Source organism: Nomascus leucogenys, chromosome 17 (genome assembly GCF_006542625.1).
Source record: "Nomascus leucogenys isolate Asia chromosome 17, Asia_NLE_v1, whole genome shotgun sequence".
Taxonomy (NCBI): Eukaryota; Metazoa; Chordata; class Mammalia; order Primates; family Hylobatidae; genus Nomascus; species Nomascus leucogenys.
Window position 1 is genome coordinate 5,362,336 of NC_044397.1, and position 17,283 is coordinate 5,379,618.

Here is a 17,283-nt window from a genome sequence, read left to right on the forward strand (position 1 = left end):
TGACGCCTACACTGACGTCATCTGCGGATTCCCGCCCCGAGGTTTCTAAATCCAGACCTTCCCGTTTGGCTGAGCACTCTAGGCCTACATCCATGAAGCTAGGAGAGCGACACTCAAAGACTGCACTATTGAGAGAAGCTAACGTTAAAGGCAGTGAATATATTAGGGAGTCCAGCTCCGGAACCCGGGAGCTCTTTTAGTGGGAGGGGCGGTGCTGATGGCGCTTCTGGCCTCCGAATGCTAGGGGGCACTGTGATCGCCGGGCGGCCTCTTAGGAGCTGGGAGTCCACCGCGCAAGCGCATTCTGGCATTTCCTCAGTCTCCACGTGCGCACCTTCCCGGCAACTTTTTCGAGAAAAATGCCCAAATTCAAGGCGGCCCGTGGGGTCGGGGGTCAGGAAAAACATGCGCCCCTGGCCGATCAGATCCTGGCTGGGAATGCAGTGCGGGCGGGGGTCCGGGAGAAGCGGCGGGGTCGTGGGACCGGAGAAGCGGAGGAAGAGTATGTGGGGCCCCAGCTGAGCCGACGGATTTTGCAGCAAGCACGGCAGCAGCAGGAGGAGCTCGAGGCCGAGCATGGGACTGGGGACAAGCCCGCGGCGCCGCGGGAACGCACCACGCGGCTGGGTGAGTGTCTGGGATGAGGTCCGAGGAAGACAGTGGCCAGTAGTGGGGCGGGGTGGACAGCTAAAGTGTCTGGCAAGGGAATTGCTTCGAGTCACACTTGCAAAAGTAACGGAATGGGAGACTGAACCCTGTCTAGAGCCCTCCGCGCCCACTCCTAGTTTCAGGCACTCCCTTCTAGACACCCCCGAAGTTAGGCCAACAGTAATCGCTCGCGCCGCTAAGTGCTCCTAGCATGTATCCATTGGTTTTGTAAATATTTATGGGATACCCACTACGAGCTTTGCGCTATGCTCGGAATTCTATCGAATGTTTGGGTACAGAAGTAAACAACACAGGCACGTCTAACTTGAGGACCTTACAGTCAAGCCCAGCAGAGAGGCAATTAAGTAGACTCAGAACAATATATTTCCATGATAAAGTATCGTTTCCCTGGTAACAATAGTATTGGTCTTGAGAAGCTTCTGTGATTGCAGCAGGACCTTTAAGCTGAGAACTGAAAAACGAATGGGAAGTGTTTTGAGCAGAAAACACATTGTTTAGCAGCCAAAGAGCGAAAGAGATGAATTGAAAGACGTTTGATATTTTCTCACTAGGGAGGGACTGTTGACCTCTGACGTGCTTCATCCGTTTCTCAGATCTCATCTAAAGCAGTATTTGACACAATTGAATAGTGACCTTCTGGCCACAGTATCCTTACTTGGGTTCTAAGACATCAACACTCCTGTTTTACTGCCAACTCACTTCTCAGTATCCTTGGCTGACTCTTAGTGCAACCTCTTATCCTCAGTCCTCTGACCTCTTCAAATATTCTCTGGTGCTGGCAAGTTTCATGGTTTAAATACCATCTCTTGAGTGACTACTCCTAACTTTATAGTCTAGCCCTGGCCCTGATCTCTTCCATGAAATCCAGATTCTTATATTTAACTGCCTATTTGGCATCTCCAATTTGAAATCTGACAGCTCAAATTTAACATGTACAAAACAGAAATCCTGGCCTTCTCTCCAAACCTGCTTCTCTCACCATTGTCTTCCCTGTCTCAGTTAGTAGCATATTGTTTCATTTGCTCAAGATAAACTTTAGACTCCTTTCTCTCCCCGCCCCCACCATCTCCTCTCTCTGTCTCTCCCTCCCCGCATCTGATCTGTAAGGAAATTCTGATGACTTTGCCTTCAAAGTATATCCAAAATCAGACCACTTTTCACCGCTTTGGAACACCATCCTGTTGTAGCCACCACAGTCTCTCACCTGGATTATCACAGTAGCCTCCTCGTTAGTATCTCATATTCTCCTTTTTTTCTTTTCTTTTTTTTTTTTGAGACAGAGTCTGTCGCTCTGTCACCCAGGATAGAGTGCAGTGGCACAATCATAGCTAACTGCAGCCTCAGTCTCCTGGGCTCCAGCTGTCTTTCCACCTCGGCCTCCCACATAGCTGGGACCACAGGTGTGTGCCACCATGTCCAACTAATTCTTTGTGTGTGTGTGTGTGATGGAGTCACTCTGTCGCCCAGGCTGTAGTGCAGTGGCGCAATCTTGGCTCACCGCAACCTCTGCCACCTAGGTCCAAGCAATTCTTCTGCCTCAGCCTCCTGAGTAGCTGAGATTACAGGCGTCAGCCATCACTTCCAGTTAATTTTTGTATTTTCAGTAGAGATGGGGTTTCACCATGTTGGCCAGGCACATCTTGAACTCCTGACCTCAGGTGATCCGTCCACCTCTGCCTCCCAAAATGCTGGGATTACAGGCGTGAGCCACCGCACCCGGCTGCTAATTATTTAATTATTTGTAGAGATGAGGTCTCACAGTGGTGCCCAGGTTGGTCTCAAACTCCTGGGCTCAAACGACCCTCCCTGCCTTGGCCTCCCAAAGTGCTGGGATTACAGGTGTGAGCTACTGCACCCTGCCGTGTCTCGTACTCGCTACAAAGCACTCACAGGTGGGGGATTACAATGGTCTACAATGCGCTATATGATCTGCCTCCTTTGCCAGTCTGACCTCTTCTACTGCTTTCCTCTTTGCCCATTCCACTCCACCTATTTAGGCTTCATTGTGCCTTAAACATGGGAAATTAGGGGGTTTGGACTGATTGTTCCTTCTCTCTGGGATAGTTTGTTCTCATACACTTGTAGGGTTACTTTCTCAGAGAGGCCTATCCACTCCATTTAAGATTGCAGCACTCTACTCCATCTCCATACTCCCAACATTTCTGCCCTATCTTTTTTCATAGTACTTACCTTTTTTTTTTTTTTTGAGACAGAGTCTCACTCCGTCACCCAGGCTGGAGTGCAATACTGTGATCTCGGCTCACTGCAACCTCCACCTCCCGGGTTCAAGCGATTCTCCTGCCTCAGCCTCCCAAGTAGCTGGGATTACAGGCGCCCGCCACCACACCCAGCTAATTTTTTTTTTTGTTTGTTTGTTTGTTTTAGTAGAGATGGGGTTTTCGCCATGTTGGCCAGCCTGGTCTCAAACTCCTGACCTCAGGTGATCCACCCGCCTCGGCCTCCCAAAGTGCTGGGATTACAGGCATGAGCCACCGCACCCGGCCCATAGTACTTATCTTTTAACCCAATATATTTATATGTTTATTTATGTCTGTCTCTTCCATTTAGACAGGATTGGGTGCATTCAGGGTGGTATGGTCGTAGACTATCTCCTCCAATTAGAATGTAAGCTGTATAGAACAAAGTCTTTGGGTTTCTCTTGTTCGTGGATATATTGCCAGCACCCCAAACAGTGCCTCACATATAGTAGGTGCCTGGTGTTTGCTGAATGACTGGGTTAATCGGTAATGAATGATGGTCAGGAAGGTAGGAGCCACGCCTATAAAAGATTTTAAAACCATCCTAACAGCAATGGGAAGAATGGGAAGCTACTGGAGAATTTTAAGTACAGGGCTGATCAAAGCAAATATGTGTTTCTGGAAGATGACCACCTGCAGAGTGGGAAATGAGTTGGAGGAAGCAAGGTCAGAAACATAGAGACCAGTGGGTGACTGTTGAATAAATCCAGGCACGAGATGATGCTGATCTAGGCTTAGATGGGGCTGTGAAGCATGTGAGAGACAGTCTATGAGGTAAAATTGAATAAGATTTAGTAATTGATTGGGTGTTGAGGGTGAGGGCAGGGGATGAGGCAGGAGTACCTCCCAGGCTTAGCGTTGGGTGGACGATGGTGCCATTTACTGAGCTGTGGATGGTTAGCAGTGTAGACCTAGGAGGGAAAGAAAATTAGTTTAGTTGATAACAGGTGAGATTTGAGGTGCCTGTGAGTCATCCAAGAGCAGCTGTACAGGAGACACCTGGAATTAGGGTCTGGCGCTAAGGAGAACCACCTACAAAGTACAAATTTGGGGGACTGTTGGCACGTGGAGACAAAATGTCTGTTCCCCCTTATTTAGTGTTTATCACACACTGCCTTTGTTGTTGATGACCTATTGATATGTAGGATTATAGCTCCCCACTTGGATTATTAGACCCCTTTCCAGATGCCCAGACATGTAGCCTTCCAAAAATGGAAGTTATTTAAATGGACCAACTTCGTGGTTTTTGTTTTTTGTTTTTTTTGAGACGGAGTCTCGCCCTCTCGCCCAGGCTGGAGTGCAGTGGCAGGATCTTGGCTCACTACAAGCTCTACCTCCCGGGTTCACACCATTCTCCTGCCTCAGCCTCCCAAGTAGCTGGGACTACAGGTGCCCGCCACCACGCCCGGCTAATTTTTTGTATTTTTTGTAGAGACGGGGTTTCACCGTGTTAGCCAGGATAGTCTCGGTCTCCTGACCTCGTGATCCACCCGTCTCGGCCTCCCAAAGTGCTGGGATTACAGGCGTGAGCCACCGCGCCCGGCCTACTTATTTTTATTTATTTATTTCATTTATTTATTTATTTTTTTTGAGACAGAGTTTTGCTCTTGTTGCCCAGGCTGGAGTGCAGTGGTGCAATCTCGGCTCACCTCAACCTCCGCCTCCCGGGTTCAAGCGATTCTCATGCCTCAGCCTTCCCAAGTAGCTGGGATTATAGGCATGCGCCACCAAGCCCGGCTAATTTTGTATTTTTAGTAGAGATGGGGCTTCTCCCTGTTGGTCAGGCTGGTCTCAAACTCCCGATCTCATGATCCACCCGCCTCGGTCTCCCAAAATGGTGGGATTACAGGCGTGAGCCACCGTGACCAGCCAACTTCATGTATTTAAATGGACTGGTGGATTGAAATCTGAACTCTACTGCCTGAATTTAAAGGCCCCCCAGTCTGGGTTCACCTTTCCCACCTACCTAGCATTATTTCTTGCTATTGCCTAGGAGACTCTTATATCCAAGCCTTAGTTTCTCCAGGTCTGGAACACACTCCTCCTGGTCCCAAACTGCCCATCCAGCGCCTAACTGTCCTCACCACTCATCCTTTAAGTGCATATGTTGTCTCTACTACTCATTGTGGCATATAATCAAACCCTAATACGTGTAGAATAGTGGTGAAGAATGCAGTCTAGGCCCAGACGACCTTTCTTAGGCAAATTACCCAACTTTTCAGTGCTTCAATGTCCTCATTTGAAACTGGGTATAGTAATAGTATCCACTTCTTGGGTTTATTTTTATTTATTTATTTATTTGCCAATGTTCCATAAGAAGGTTTATTTTATTTTTTTTTAATTTTATATATATTTTTTGAGACGGATTCTTGCTCTGTCGCCAGGCTGGAGTGCAGTGGCGCGACCTTGGCTCACTGCAACCTCCACCTCCTGGGTTCAAGTGATTCTCCTGCCTCAGCCTTCCAAGTAGCTGGGACTACAGGCGCGCATCACCACGCCCAGCTAATTTTTGTATTTTTAGTAGAAATGGGGTTTCACCATGTTGACCAGGATGGTCTCGATCTCTTGACCTCGTGATCTGCCCGCCTCGGCCTCCCAAAGTGCTGGGATTACAGGCGTGAGCCACCGTGCCCGGCCACTTCTTGGGTTTATAAGGATTAAACAGTTAACACGGATATAGTGTTTAGAAGTTCCTTCTACAGGCCGGGCACAGTGGCTCACACCTGTAATCCCAGCACTTTGGGAGGCCGAGGCGGGCAGATCAAGGTCAAGAGATTGAGACCATTCTGGTCAACATGGTGAAACCCCAACTCTACTAAAAACACAAAAAATTAGCCGGGCGTGGTGGCTTATGCCTGTAGTCCCAGCTGCTTAGGAGGCTGAGGCAGGAGAATGGCATGAACCTGGGAGGCGGAGCTTGCAGTGAGCTGAGATCAAGCCACTGCACTCCAGTATGGGTGACAGAGCGAGACTCCATTTCAAAAAAAAAAAAAGTTCCTTCTACATAACTGAGTATGGTATGTTAACTATTATTTATGGCCATTGCTTTTCTTATTGTTTCCTGTGTATACATTTTGTTTCTCAAGCATGATTGCAAGCCCCTGGGGACAGGGAGCTAATGCATGCCTCATTTGTTTCACTGCACATACCTGCGTCTATCACAACCACATGTGAGGCCTGTACTACATAATGGCTAAAGTTAAACTGACGAAATCCCTCAGCTACCTTTTGCTGTGCTCATCCATTTAGTCTCCCCCTTCTAGGTCCAAGAATGCTTCAGGATGGATCAGATGACGAGGATGAGGAGTGGCCCACCCTGGAGAAGGCTGCCACAATGACAGGGGTGGGCCACCATGCAGAGGTGGTCGTGGACCCTGAGGATGAGCGTGCCATAGAGATGTTCATGAACAAGAACCCTCCTGCCAGGTAGGCCTGGGGATTTGAGATAATGAGTCCTTGTAGAAAGTTCCCACAGGAAAACAAGTTCCCTGGCAGACTTATGATTCCCTACCTTTGGAAAGGGCCCTGGAGTTGCTAGTTGTAGGGGACCACCTTGACAAAACTGGCCCATCCTCAAAGGACCACTGTGAGTGGGAATGACCCAGCCTCAAAAAACATTGTGTCCTTCTTTCCATTTGTTGTACAACTGCCCAATTGCCAGGGAAACAGCTCCAGGCCCCTTTTACACCTCTGAGGAGAGCCATCCTATTGCATGTGGTTTTGGTATTCTTAGTTTTTTTAGTGGTAAGCTCAACTTCCTTGGACGAGTCTTCATATCCTAAACTTCATTTAAGCTAAGGTTTTTCAACCTCAGCATTATTGACATTTTGGGCTGGGTAATTGTGTGTGTGTGTGTGTGTGTGGAGGCTGTCTTGTGCAGTGTAGGATGTTTAGTAGATATATCTCTGATCTCTACTTCTAGACTCCAGTAGCAACCTTCCCCCTAATTGTGAAAACCAAAAATGACATCAGACATTGCCAAATGTCCTCTGGGAGGCAAGACTGCCCCTAGTTAGGACCACTAATTTATTCCCATCTATAATAAATGCTAGCTCCAAAACATGCAGGCATTTAGACTGCCTGTGGTCAAACTCCTGAGCCCATAAATTTTGGCCCTGGGGAGTGGAGTCTAGGATAAAGGTCCTCAACCAGTTCATTCTGACCCTGTGATATTAACATAATGGTATCCCTGATACTTTAGGCTGTTTGGGTTAATGCATCTCATTGCTAATCGTACTATAAAAGGACAGGGAGGCTGATAAATTCTGTGGCAGCTTATTTGAAAATGCAGAATGAAGAAATGAAAATGAGCCCCTCTCCCAGATTGATGCCTAACAGTTGAAATACATGTCACAAAATAGGTACTTGGGCTTGTCCCACCAGAGAGCCTCTCAGGTTCTCACTCAGCACCTCATAACTCCTACTTCACTGATAATGCTGACAAATTTAGCAGAATGCTTTTCCAGCTTGTAGTAAATAGAGTAGATAAGCTCTTTGAAGTAATCAGAACTCCTGGCAGTTGTAAGAAATGATAGCTGGCATCTTCAGAAAGAAAGCCTAGATCCACATGAATTCAACAGTCAGAGGCCATTTAGTTTGGGGGCACATTATAAGGTACTATAAAGCACCTTAACTTAAGACTGTCAAAACCTGAGTTTGACTCTTACCCCCCACCTGACAGCTGTGAGGCCTTGGGTGAGTTATTAACCTGAGGCCCAGTTCCCATGTCTGCATAGGTTTCCGTGTCCTATAAGTGTTGCACTGACTCTAGGACTGAAAAGTCCCAAACTCAGTGCCTAGCATTGAGTAGGACCTCAGAAAAGAGGAGCAGTTTGTTTTTTGTTTTGTTTTGTGACAGGATCTCACTCTCACCCACGCTGGAGGGCAGTAGCGTGATCTCAGCTCACTGCAACCTCAACCTCTCGAGTAGCTGGGATTACAGGCACGCACCACCACACCTGGCTAATTTTTGTTTTATTAGTAGAGACGGGGTTTCACCATGTTAGCCAGGCTGGTCTCAAACTCCTGACCTCACGTGATCCACCTCCCTCAGCCTCCCAAAGTACTGGGATTACAAGCGTGAGCCATTGCGCCCAACTGAGAAGCAGCTTTAAATACATTTAAGTCTGGGCATGGTGGTCCAGACCTGTAATCTCAGCACTTTGGAATGCCAAGGCAGGAGCCCAGGAGTGTGAGACCAGCCTGGGCAACATGGGGAGACCCCATCTCTACAGAAGAATAAAAAACTATCTGGGCCTCTTGCCATGTGCTTGTGGTCCCAGCTATTCGAGAGATTGAGGCGGGAAGATCGCTTGAGCCAGAGAGATAGAGGCTGCAGTGAGCCACGATGGTGCCACTGCATGCCAACCTGGGCAGCAGAGCTAGATTGTCTCTCAAAAAAAATAAATAAATACACTTCAGCAGCCTCTGAAGATGCTAGTATTATATGACAGCTCAAGGTGATGCTAATTCTGAATCATTTAGATTATGTTTGCTATACCCAACAATACTCTGTTTAAGGAGGCTGAAAAGAATATAATCAGTCCTAGAAATATTTCCGCAGATACACTTGCCGTGTACTCACCGTTCCAAGTAATGAACAGACATTAACTTATTTCATCCTTCCATTAATCTTTTTTGGTGAGTACCGTTATTATCCCTATTTTACAAATGAGGAAACAGAGGCATAGAGACGTAAAGTAACATGCCCAAGATCATACAGGGAGTGGGTGAGCCAGGATTTGAACCTGGGCAGACTGACTTCAGAGTTGAGGTTCATAATAACCTCCATACAACTGCCAGCTTTGTCCTAAATGGAATGACTTTCAGTTCCTTTGCACCCTGCAGTGATTCTGTCTGTGGTGGATGAATGGGCACAGAGAGAGAACTCTAAGCTGCATATCCCAGCAGGACTGCAGTATGGCAGTGCTCACAGGGACTGTGGGGAGTCTGGAGCTTCCTGGACAGTGACTACAGTGCTCCTTCCCTCCTCTCTCCCCTCCGCTTGGCATTTGCCCTCTTAGGCGCACCCTGGCTGACGTCATCATGGAGAAGCTGACTGAGAAGCAGACAGAGGTTGAGACGGTCATGTCAGAGGTGTCGGGCTTCGCTATGCCCCAGCTGGACCCCCGGGTCCTAGAAGTGTACAGGGGGGTCCGGGAGGTAAGAGCTGAGAGGAGAGCCATGGTGGAAGACCCCTTTGGGGGCTGTGGGCTCCCACCACAGGCTTTTTTGCCTTTTGCCCGCATCTCATACTAAAGAAGTCATGGGAGTAGAAAACAGACCTAAGAGGCAGAGTGTGTGGGTTCAGATTCCTGCTCTGCCTGTAAATGACTTGGCATCCTTGGGTCGGTTACTGGAACTCTCACTGGTCATCTATAAAACGAGCATAATAATGGCACCTCCTTATAGGTTATTGTGGGGATGCAATGAGTTAATATATTAAAAGCACCCAGACAAGTTCCTAGCCCACAGCAAGCTTGCCATATGTGGATGACGATGATTGTTTTACCTCCCTCATCCCTAGGTATTATCTAAGTACCGCAGTGGAAAACTGCCCAAGGCATTTAAGATCATCCCTGCACTCTCCAACTGGGAGCAAATCCTTTACGTCACAGAGCCAGAGGCCTGGACTGCAGCCGCCATGTACCAAGCCACCAGGTAGAGTAGCTGGGGGCTCGGGGGCCTTGGGTCTATAGGTGCGGGCTGGGCTTGGGACGGACAGGCTTTTTCCTTGCCTCTGGCCCCAGGGCATTTGAGCTTTGCCCCAGGGCCCTCTCTGTGCTACTTTATAGCATCATTTTTCTAGCTTTTCCTGTGTCATTTTTTGGGGCCAAGACCAGTTAGCCAGTTAGGAACCCTCCATGATGAATTTCTAGGGGCGAGGCTTTTATAACTACTGGGATACAACCCTCTGTGATGAATTTCTAGGGGAGAGGCTTTTATAGCCACTGGGATACAACCCTGTAGCAGGACCCTCAGAAGTCTGTGACTGCCCAGGCATGCTCAGGGCCCTAGTGATAGCGGAATCGAGGGGAACTGTCATAGCAAGAGGAAGGAGAGTAGCTGAGTAGCCATCAGTTTGCATGAGCTCTGGCTCTCCCACAGACAGACGGCGCTCCCCATTTGGGTATATCTCATTGCCCCTCCTATTCTTTCTCTAAGCTGATGGGTGTTGCATGCACACAGCTCCCACACATCCCCCACTGAAAGAAAGGTCCCATATTTTACGTGAAAACCTCTTGGGTCTGGCGCGGTGGCTCACGCTTGTAATCCCAGCACTTTGGGGGGCCGAGGCGGGCAGACCACAAGGTCAGGAGATCAAGACCACGGTGAAACCCCATCTCAACTAAAAATACAAAAAAATTAGCCGGGCATGGTGGCGGGCGCCTGTAGTCCCAGCTACTCGGAGAGGCTGAGGCAGGAGAATGGCGTGAACCCGGGAGGCGGAGCTTGCAGTGAGCCGAGATCGCACCACTGCACTCCAGCCTGGGCAACAGAGCGAGACTCCGTCTCAAAAAAAAAAAAAAGAAAACCTCTCGTATGCACTATCCATGGTGATATCTAATGGGCTGGGTCCGGACTGTCGTGTGACTTGGAAACTTCCCCCGCTTAACTCCCACTAGGATTTTTGCCTCTAACCTGAAGGAACGCATGGCCCAGCGCTTCTACAACCTTGTCCTGCTCCCTCGAGTACGAGATGACATTGCTGAATACAAACGACTCAACTTCCATCTCTACATGGCTCTCAAGAAGGCCCTTTTCAAACCTGGAGCCTGGTTCAAAGGTGGGATCCCAGAGGCACGGAAGAAGGGGAAGGGCTGGAGCTTCTATGGGGAACACAGCAGGCCTGGTGTGGGAAATTGCTAGCTGTCCCTGGGCTCGGTGGGAATGCTTCCTGCTGTAACTCCTTTTTCTCATCCTGGGCTCATAGTGACTGCCCTTTGACTCTCCCTAGGGATCCTGATTCCACTGTGCGAGTCTGGCACTTGTACCCTCCGGGAAGCCATCATTGTGGGTAGCATCATCACCAAGTGCTCCATCCCTGTGTTGCACTCCAGGTAGCACTGCTGGGAGTGGAGGGGGGCTGGTCAGTGGATATCCAGATAGTGGAATTGCCAGGACTTGGGGATGGGCAGAGTAGAGAAGGAGCTAAGGATAGCCTTGGGTTTGTGCTTGTTTAAGCCAAATGAGTAGGTGTGTCATTATCCCCCTAAATGTAAGTTCTGCAACAACAGGGCCCGAGTGCCTGGTATAAAGTAAGTTCTCAGTAAATAGATAAACAAATGAGTAGGAAACACAGGAAGAAAGTAGTTAGGGTGAAGACGTTGAGATGTTTGGAACATACTCTAGTTGGGTACTGAAACAAGCAGTCTATGCTAGAGGTAGAGATTTGGGTGGATCCCTGTAGAGATGGTGACTGAAGTCAAGGGAGTATAATATGACTGGGTAGGTGAGAAGGTCCCTGGGGAATACCATAGTGTAAGGGCCAGCAGAGGGGAAGAAAAAAAGGGGAAATCATAGAGAAGTAGGATCCTTCTTCCAATGTTTTCCCCGCTAACTCTACCCCACCTCCCTTTCCCACTAGTGCGGCCATGCTGAAAATTGCTGAGATGGAATACAGCGGTGCCAACAGCATCTTCCTGCGACTGCTGCTGGATAAGAAGTATGCACTGCCTTACCGGGTGCTGGATGCCCTAGTCTTCCACTTCCTGGGGTTCCGGACAGAGAAGCGTGAACTGCCTGTGCTCTGGCACCAGTGCCTCCTGACTTTGGTCCAGCGCTACAAGGCCGACTTGGCCACAGACCAGAAAGAGGCCCTCTTAGAAATGCTCCGGCTGCAGCCCCATCCACAGCTATCCCCCGAAATCAGGCGTGAGCTTCAGAGCGCAGTCCCCCGAGATGTGGAAGATGTTCCCATCACCATGGAGTGAGGAAAACAGTCAGCTGTCCTGGCCAAAGGGGTTTGGAAGGACACCAAGACCCCCGTTGGTGACTGAAGGTGACACTGAGCCTTAATGGCTGAAGACCCAGATCAGGGCAGTGACAGATCACAGGGACATCCGTGGCTCCCAGTCCAGGACAGGAAGGACTGAGGGTCTAGCTGGTTCCCTCTTCCATTCTAGGCCCTTATCCCTGTTTAGTTCTGAGAGCCGACTTGAGATACCATACGCTAGCATTCCCAGTCCCTAGCTGGGGCTTGGTGTGAGTACTTTTTCTATGGCTATTGTGTCAGGTCACTGTGGATAAAGGCAAAGGCAGATATTTATTGAACCTCTGTGTTTGGTGTGGTCAATGGAGGTGGGCATTATTCCTGTTAGTATCTGGAGGACGGAGGACATTCTTGTCCCGTTTATATAGGACCCACCTCCCTTGATCTCCAAGCTTGTTTCTCCAGGCTGCACTCACCTTAGCCCCCAGGGGACACACCCTCTGCCTTGCCCCACCGCAGGCTACAGCAGCCAGGAGCAGGTTGTCCAAAGATGGTCGTGTCTCAGCAGTGGATGAAAGGACTACAAGAGAAAACTCCTTGGGGAAAGCAGAGATAAAGTCAAGAAAGGCCAGAGAATAAGGCTGGGCCCAAGAATGGTTAGATCAGAGCTAGCGTCAAACAGGCTCTCTTTCTGGCTTTTCAGCCAATGAAAGCTTTAGACTAGTGACTAGTAAACTAGGGCCAAGTGCCCCTTTTTTTGTTGATTTGTTTTTTGAGATGGAGTCTTGCTCTGTCACCCAGGCTGGAGTACAGTGGCATGATCTCGGCTCGCTGCAACCTCCGCCTCCGGGGTTCAAGAGATTCTCCTGCCTCAGCCTCCTGAGTAGCTGGGACTACAGGTGTGTGCCACCACGCCTGGCTAATTTTTCTATTTTTAGTAGAGACAGGGTAGAGATGGGGTTTCACCAGGTTGGCCAGGCTGGTCTCAAACTCCTGACCTCAGGTGATCCATCCACCTCAGCCTCCCAGAGTGCTGGGATTACAGGCATGAGCCACCGCACCCAGCCCAAGTGCCCATTTTTGTGTGGCCCATGAGCTAAGAATAATTTTTCCATTTTTAAGTGGGGAAAAAAATTAAAACAACAGTATTTTGTGATAGGAATTACATGAAATTCCAGTTTCAGCATCCATAAATAGTTTTGTTGGAACAGCCATGCTCACCCATTTACATGTTTTCTGTGGCTGCTTTTGTGCTACAACAGCAGAGTTGAAGTGTAATCCTGCTATAACCCTTGTTATTTGCTTTCGAAATTGCGCATTTGTTCCAACCCATTTAATATATTTGGGAACAGTTTGATCATAACGCAAACTTCATGTTTGCTTGTGTGTGATTTCATCCTCGAGAAACATTAGGTGAATATAGGAAACTGTACATAGCTGAACCAAGCCTAACTAGTACACAAAACTCACACCTAAACATATACCAGCTACCTCACTCAGCTCCCCACTTGTGTTGAGCAACCCTTCCAACATCCACTTCCAAAAGCAAAGTGCATGTCTTCAAGATAAAAGGCCATATTTATTGTGATATTTATTTCTCAGCCATTTGACATATGTAAAAACCAAGCTATCCTTTTTTTAAAAAATGTGTCACTCATTTGAGTGTTGTGCTTCAAGCCCCATTTTTCCCATGAGGCCTGTGTTTTTTATCGTGCGATTTTGCATGGCACAGCGATTTTTAGGAACGCATAGGTCACATTATAAAGCAGAACTGACTATATTTGGATCAGAGACCATATACCCCACAAAGCCTAAATATCCAGCCCTTTACAGAAAAGGCTTAATGATCCCTGCTTTAGACCATTGACTTCTACCTCCTTACCTCACAGTCCAGAAATAGACTTACCCACACACCAATCCAAGAAGCCAAAACCAGTTTTATTTCACAATCTTTATTACAGTAGGATGATGGTCCTGGGCCACCAGCCTAAACCTTGCAGCCTTAGGAAAGACCTGTGTCAACAGGGCTTGCCTCCCTCTCTAGACGGGCTCAGCCACCTCCTCCGGGGCATCCCTGCTGCATTTTCCCTGCTGGAGGATGGGGCAGAGGGACAATGGGAGAGGAGGGCATGACCCCACCCCAGGCTGTAGCAGCTCCTCGGCCACAAAGATCCTTTTGCCAGTAGCAGAAGGGAGGGAAACAGCAACCACCAGGGTTACCACTACTTGTCGGATGGCCAGGACCCCATGACGTCCTCTTACAGTTGTGCTCAAAGCAATTAATAAATTAAAATGAGCCTTCAGCAGCAAAGCTGTCAATCACACAGGAGAAACTGAGCAGAAAGCAAAGCAAAGAGGAATTTATAGCTTCTCTGGCTGAGGCCTAAGCCCCTCCCTCTAGGAGCAGCTGTCAGCACGGATTATATAGGGGCCTCCAAAGTACTGAGAGGAGCCATCTAGACTATTCCCCCTCATACGTGTCTATCATGCATGAAATTTCAGAGGGACCCCAATCCAAATGCAATAACCCTAGAAGGGACAACACCTTTAGAAGGCACTAGAGCATTTTGGCAGTTGAAAACATGAGAGCCCCCAGGGGTGGGGGGGCGTTCAAAAGGAATGCTGGTGCATGTATCCAATTCTGTCCCATCAGCCTGGCCCACCCCCAGCTAGAGTTGGGAAAGGCGCTGCTGGTCAGATGCAGGGAGGAGGAGCTTGACTAGCCACCGAAATGCAGACATGGCTGGCTGGGCCCCTTAGTGCACACCGCGGGGATGGGTAGGACCAGACCCCTTGGACTTTGTGAAGGGGGAACAGACGCCCCTTCAGGCTTAGATATAGTATGGTTCCTGGAGGCAGGGAGGTGGGTGGCAGCGGCCCCTCCTCTGCTTAGTGGCCACTCCAGAGGACCTCTCCAGGGCTACAGATGTATGGCTGTGACATCTGTAGGAGTGCTGGTCTGGCTGGGCCCTTGGCTGCTGGAGCCCCGGGGGGCTTTGGGTGCTCGGCTGGAGCTGGTCTGAGCGGCTTCCCTGAGGCTCTCCCTGAGTGCAGCTTCGATCTGCTCCTGACAGGCCCGCAGGCAGTCCTGGGAACATGGGAGAAGAGTGAGGAGCGAACACTCCCCCCATAGCATCTGGCAGCAGGTGCAGGGGAAGGACAGCTCCCAACACATGGGGAAGTCTGGGGAGGTCAGGCCACAGCCCAGCCCCAGGAATCACTCTTCAGTTCTCAGAAACTAGCAAGAGGATGTGGCATGGGAGTGTGAGAGCAGCCCTGCATCTGACACCAAATCCCCCACCCCCACTCCAGCACACCACTTGGCAAGAAAAGAGCCCCTAGGGCCAGTGCCCTTCACCCCACCCAAGATACTTGCCCCTCCCCACACCAAGGCAGGAGATAAAAAGCCACAAAGCCCCAAGGTTGTGAAACCAGGACTTGGGACCAGGTTGGGGTTGGAGGTTTCCCTCTACTGGAGGCTCAGGGCATAGCACTACTTTATGAATGGAGACGCTGCTGCCCAGCTGCCCAGCACTCACCACTTCAGTGCCAGTGATCCCTGCCAGCAGCTCTGTGAGCTCATCCCCGGACATGGAGCAGGCACCCAGGCCTTGCACTGCAGCCCCAATGCTGCCCGTGGCGATCATGGATGGCGGGTACATGGCAAAGGTATAATCTTGGAGAGGAGGAAAGGGAACCATGAGATAAGGAAACCTGAAGGATAACGGCCAGCATGGACTTCCGACTCCTTGGAAAGTGCCAGGCAGCATGAGTAGAGCAGAGGACATGCTAGAAAACTCCAGCAGTGGGTAGGGCAAGCTATCAGCAAGGGAGGAAGACAGGAAAGAGTATCTTTCCTAGAGATCAGGACCAACTGCCAGTTTCCATAGCTCCCAGGAATAGACAAGACACTCCCTAGTGTGGGAACACAACTAGGGCCAAGAGACTGGGGTTCTGTTCCCAACCTGTTTACTGTGAGACCTTGGGCAAGTCACTTCTCTCTATACCCTCAGTGTCCTCCCTACAAACTGGAGGGGTCTGAGATCCCATATAGCTGATTATAACCTGCTTTTCTGTATTGAGACTGGGGGCTCAGAGGGGGTGTAATTTTCACAAATGAATTTTGACAGTATAAACCAGAATCTTCTAGTTACCTCTCACCCTTATAAGTCTTCTGATTTTTCCAATTTGGCAAAAATGTGCACAGGGCTCTTACCTGTAGCACAGAGGGCCAAAAAGGTCTGGGCGTGCTTTTTGACCAAGGCCTGTCGGTCACGGGGTAGAGAGAGCCGGTGCAGAATGAGGGCCAGGAAATCATGTGCAATCACAGCAGCCAGGTCCCACTTGAGCTTCCCGAGGACCAGCACCTCCCAGTCCTGGAAAAGGGGGGAAAGGGTGGGGTCAGTGGCTGGAGAAGGGAAGAGGAGGGAGTAAAGCAGAAGTCTCAAAGTCTCAGGCAGGGAAGCCCATCAAACTTTTAAAGCCCAAGACCCCAGTTCTGTTTCTGATTTTAAAGCCGGGCACCATGGAGTTCAAGGCAGGGAAGAGGAGGGGGCTTGTGCTTTGAGCACTTACTGATCATTTACTAGGTGCCAGGACAACATGCTTTACATGGATTATCCCTTTTAATCCTGTCTGGTTATGTTTAAGGGGCCAATAATCCAGGCCTTCTCCTGACTTCATTCAGGGCTCTGAGGATTTCTCCAGCCAGGGCTGAAAGACGGAAGCAGCAGACACCACAGCATCACCATGAACTGGAGTCTACTCTGGGATGAAGCAGAAAGACTCTCTCAACCCCAAGGATTTGTGAAAGGGGAGATCACCACTAGCTTCCCCTGCAACTCTGCATCCCAGCCAAGTCCACAGTTCTTGAATCAACAGAAGGGAGTATGACTCCTCCAGTGACAGCCACTGAACCTTTTCTGAGGTTCCTCAAAGGGAAGATTGCCCAACCCAAGCCACATCCCCTTGGTAGGATATCAGGGATGGGTCCTGAGGTATAGGACCCCACCCCACCCCCTTTAGCTGGAACCCATAGTGCCCCATGCCAATTGACTTTGAGGAGGATAGGTGGAGGCCAAGCCAGACAGGATGGCTCCAAATGATTCCTGAGGGATCAAGCCCCATCCTCACCTACCCACGCCCACCTGCCAGTACTAGGTCTCAGGAGAAGGCTGGGAGCTCCACCCCAGTCCACTCATCATGGGTTCCCAGACCTGGCCCCATTTCTGAGTTGCACACATGAGGATTTCTTCATTGTTTTATCTCAGGAAGGAACTTGTGGGTTTGACTCCTTATTGAGGCAGAAATGGCAACCCCACCCAACCTCTTCCACGCCCCAGCCACAGCTGTCTCTCTCTTGGCCCCAGCTTAGGTGTCAGCCTCTCAAATCAACCCGTACCCTCACACGGCCCCAGAGTAAAC

General features: G+C 49.5%; 2 protein-coding genes across 4 annotated transcripts in view; one reads left to right on the forward strand and one right to left on the reverse strand.

Annotated features, from left to right (window-relative positions):
- Positions 1-23: 23 nt before the first annotated feature.
- BYSL (bystin like) lies at positions 24-12,200 on the forward strand. The gene is made up of 7 exons (XM_030796547.1): positions 24-627; positions 6,191-6,353; positions 8,951-9,089; positions 9,454-9,587; positions 10,553-10,713; positions 10,885-10,987; positions 11,515-12,200. Exons 1-7 carry the CDS (start codon positions 360-362, stop codon positions 11,858-11,860), a joined length of 1,314 nt encoding a protein of 437 aa, XP_030652407.1. The 5' UTR covers positions 24-359; the 3' UTR covers positions 11,861-12,200.
- Positions 12,201-13,776: 1,576 nt separating this feature from the next.
- Positions 13,777-17,283, reverse strand: part of CCND3 (cyclin D3) — a 113,791-nt gene continuing 110,284 nt past the window's right edge. For all 3 annotated transcript variants that reach the window (XM_004090860.2, XM_030796549.1, XM_003266273.2), the window contains exons 3-5: positions 16,076-16,235; positions 15,399-15,535; positions 13,777-14,947 (exon numbers count right to left, since the gene is read on the reverse strand). In XM_004090860.2, coding sequence (XP_004090908.1) covers positions 14,780-14,947; positions 15,399-15,535; positions 16,076-16,235 — 465 coding nt within the window. In that variant the 3' untranslated portion in view covers positions 13,777-14,779. The remainder of the gene's footprint in view (positions 14,948-15,398; positions 15,536-16,075; positions 16,236-17,283) is intronic.

Bases quoted from the DNA above. Each gene is read 5' to 3' on its own strand.
- BYSL (XM_030796547.1), top strand. From the start codon at position 360: ATGCCCAAATTCAAGGCGGCCCGTGGGGTCGGGGGTCAGGAAAAACAT. The intron at 628-6,190 runs GTGAGTGTCTGG...TCCCCCTTCTAG, and splicing joins GGAACGCACCACGCGGCTGG to GTCCAAGAATGCTTCAGGAT. The intron at 6,354-8,950 runs GTAGGCCTGGGG...TTGCCCTCTTAG, and splicing joins AACAAGAACCCTCCTGCCAG to GCGCACCCTGGCTGACGTCA.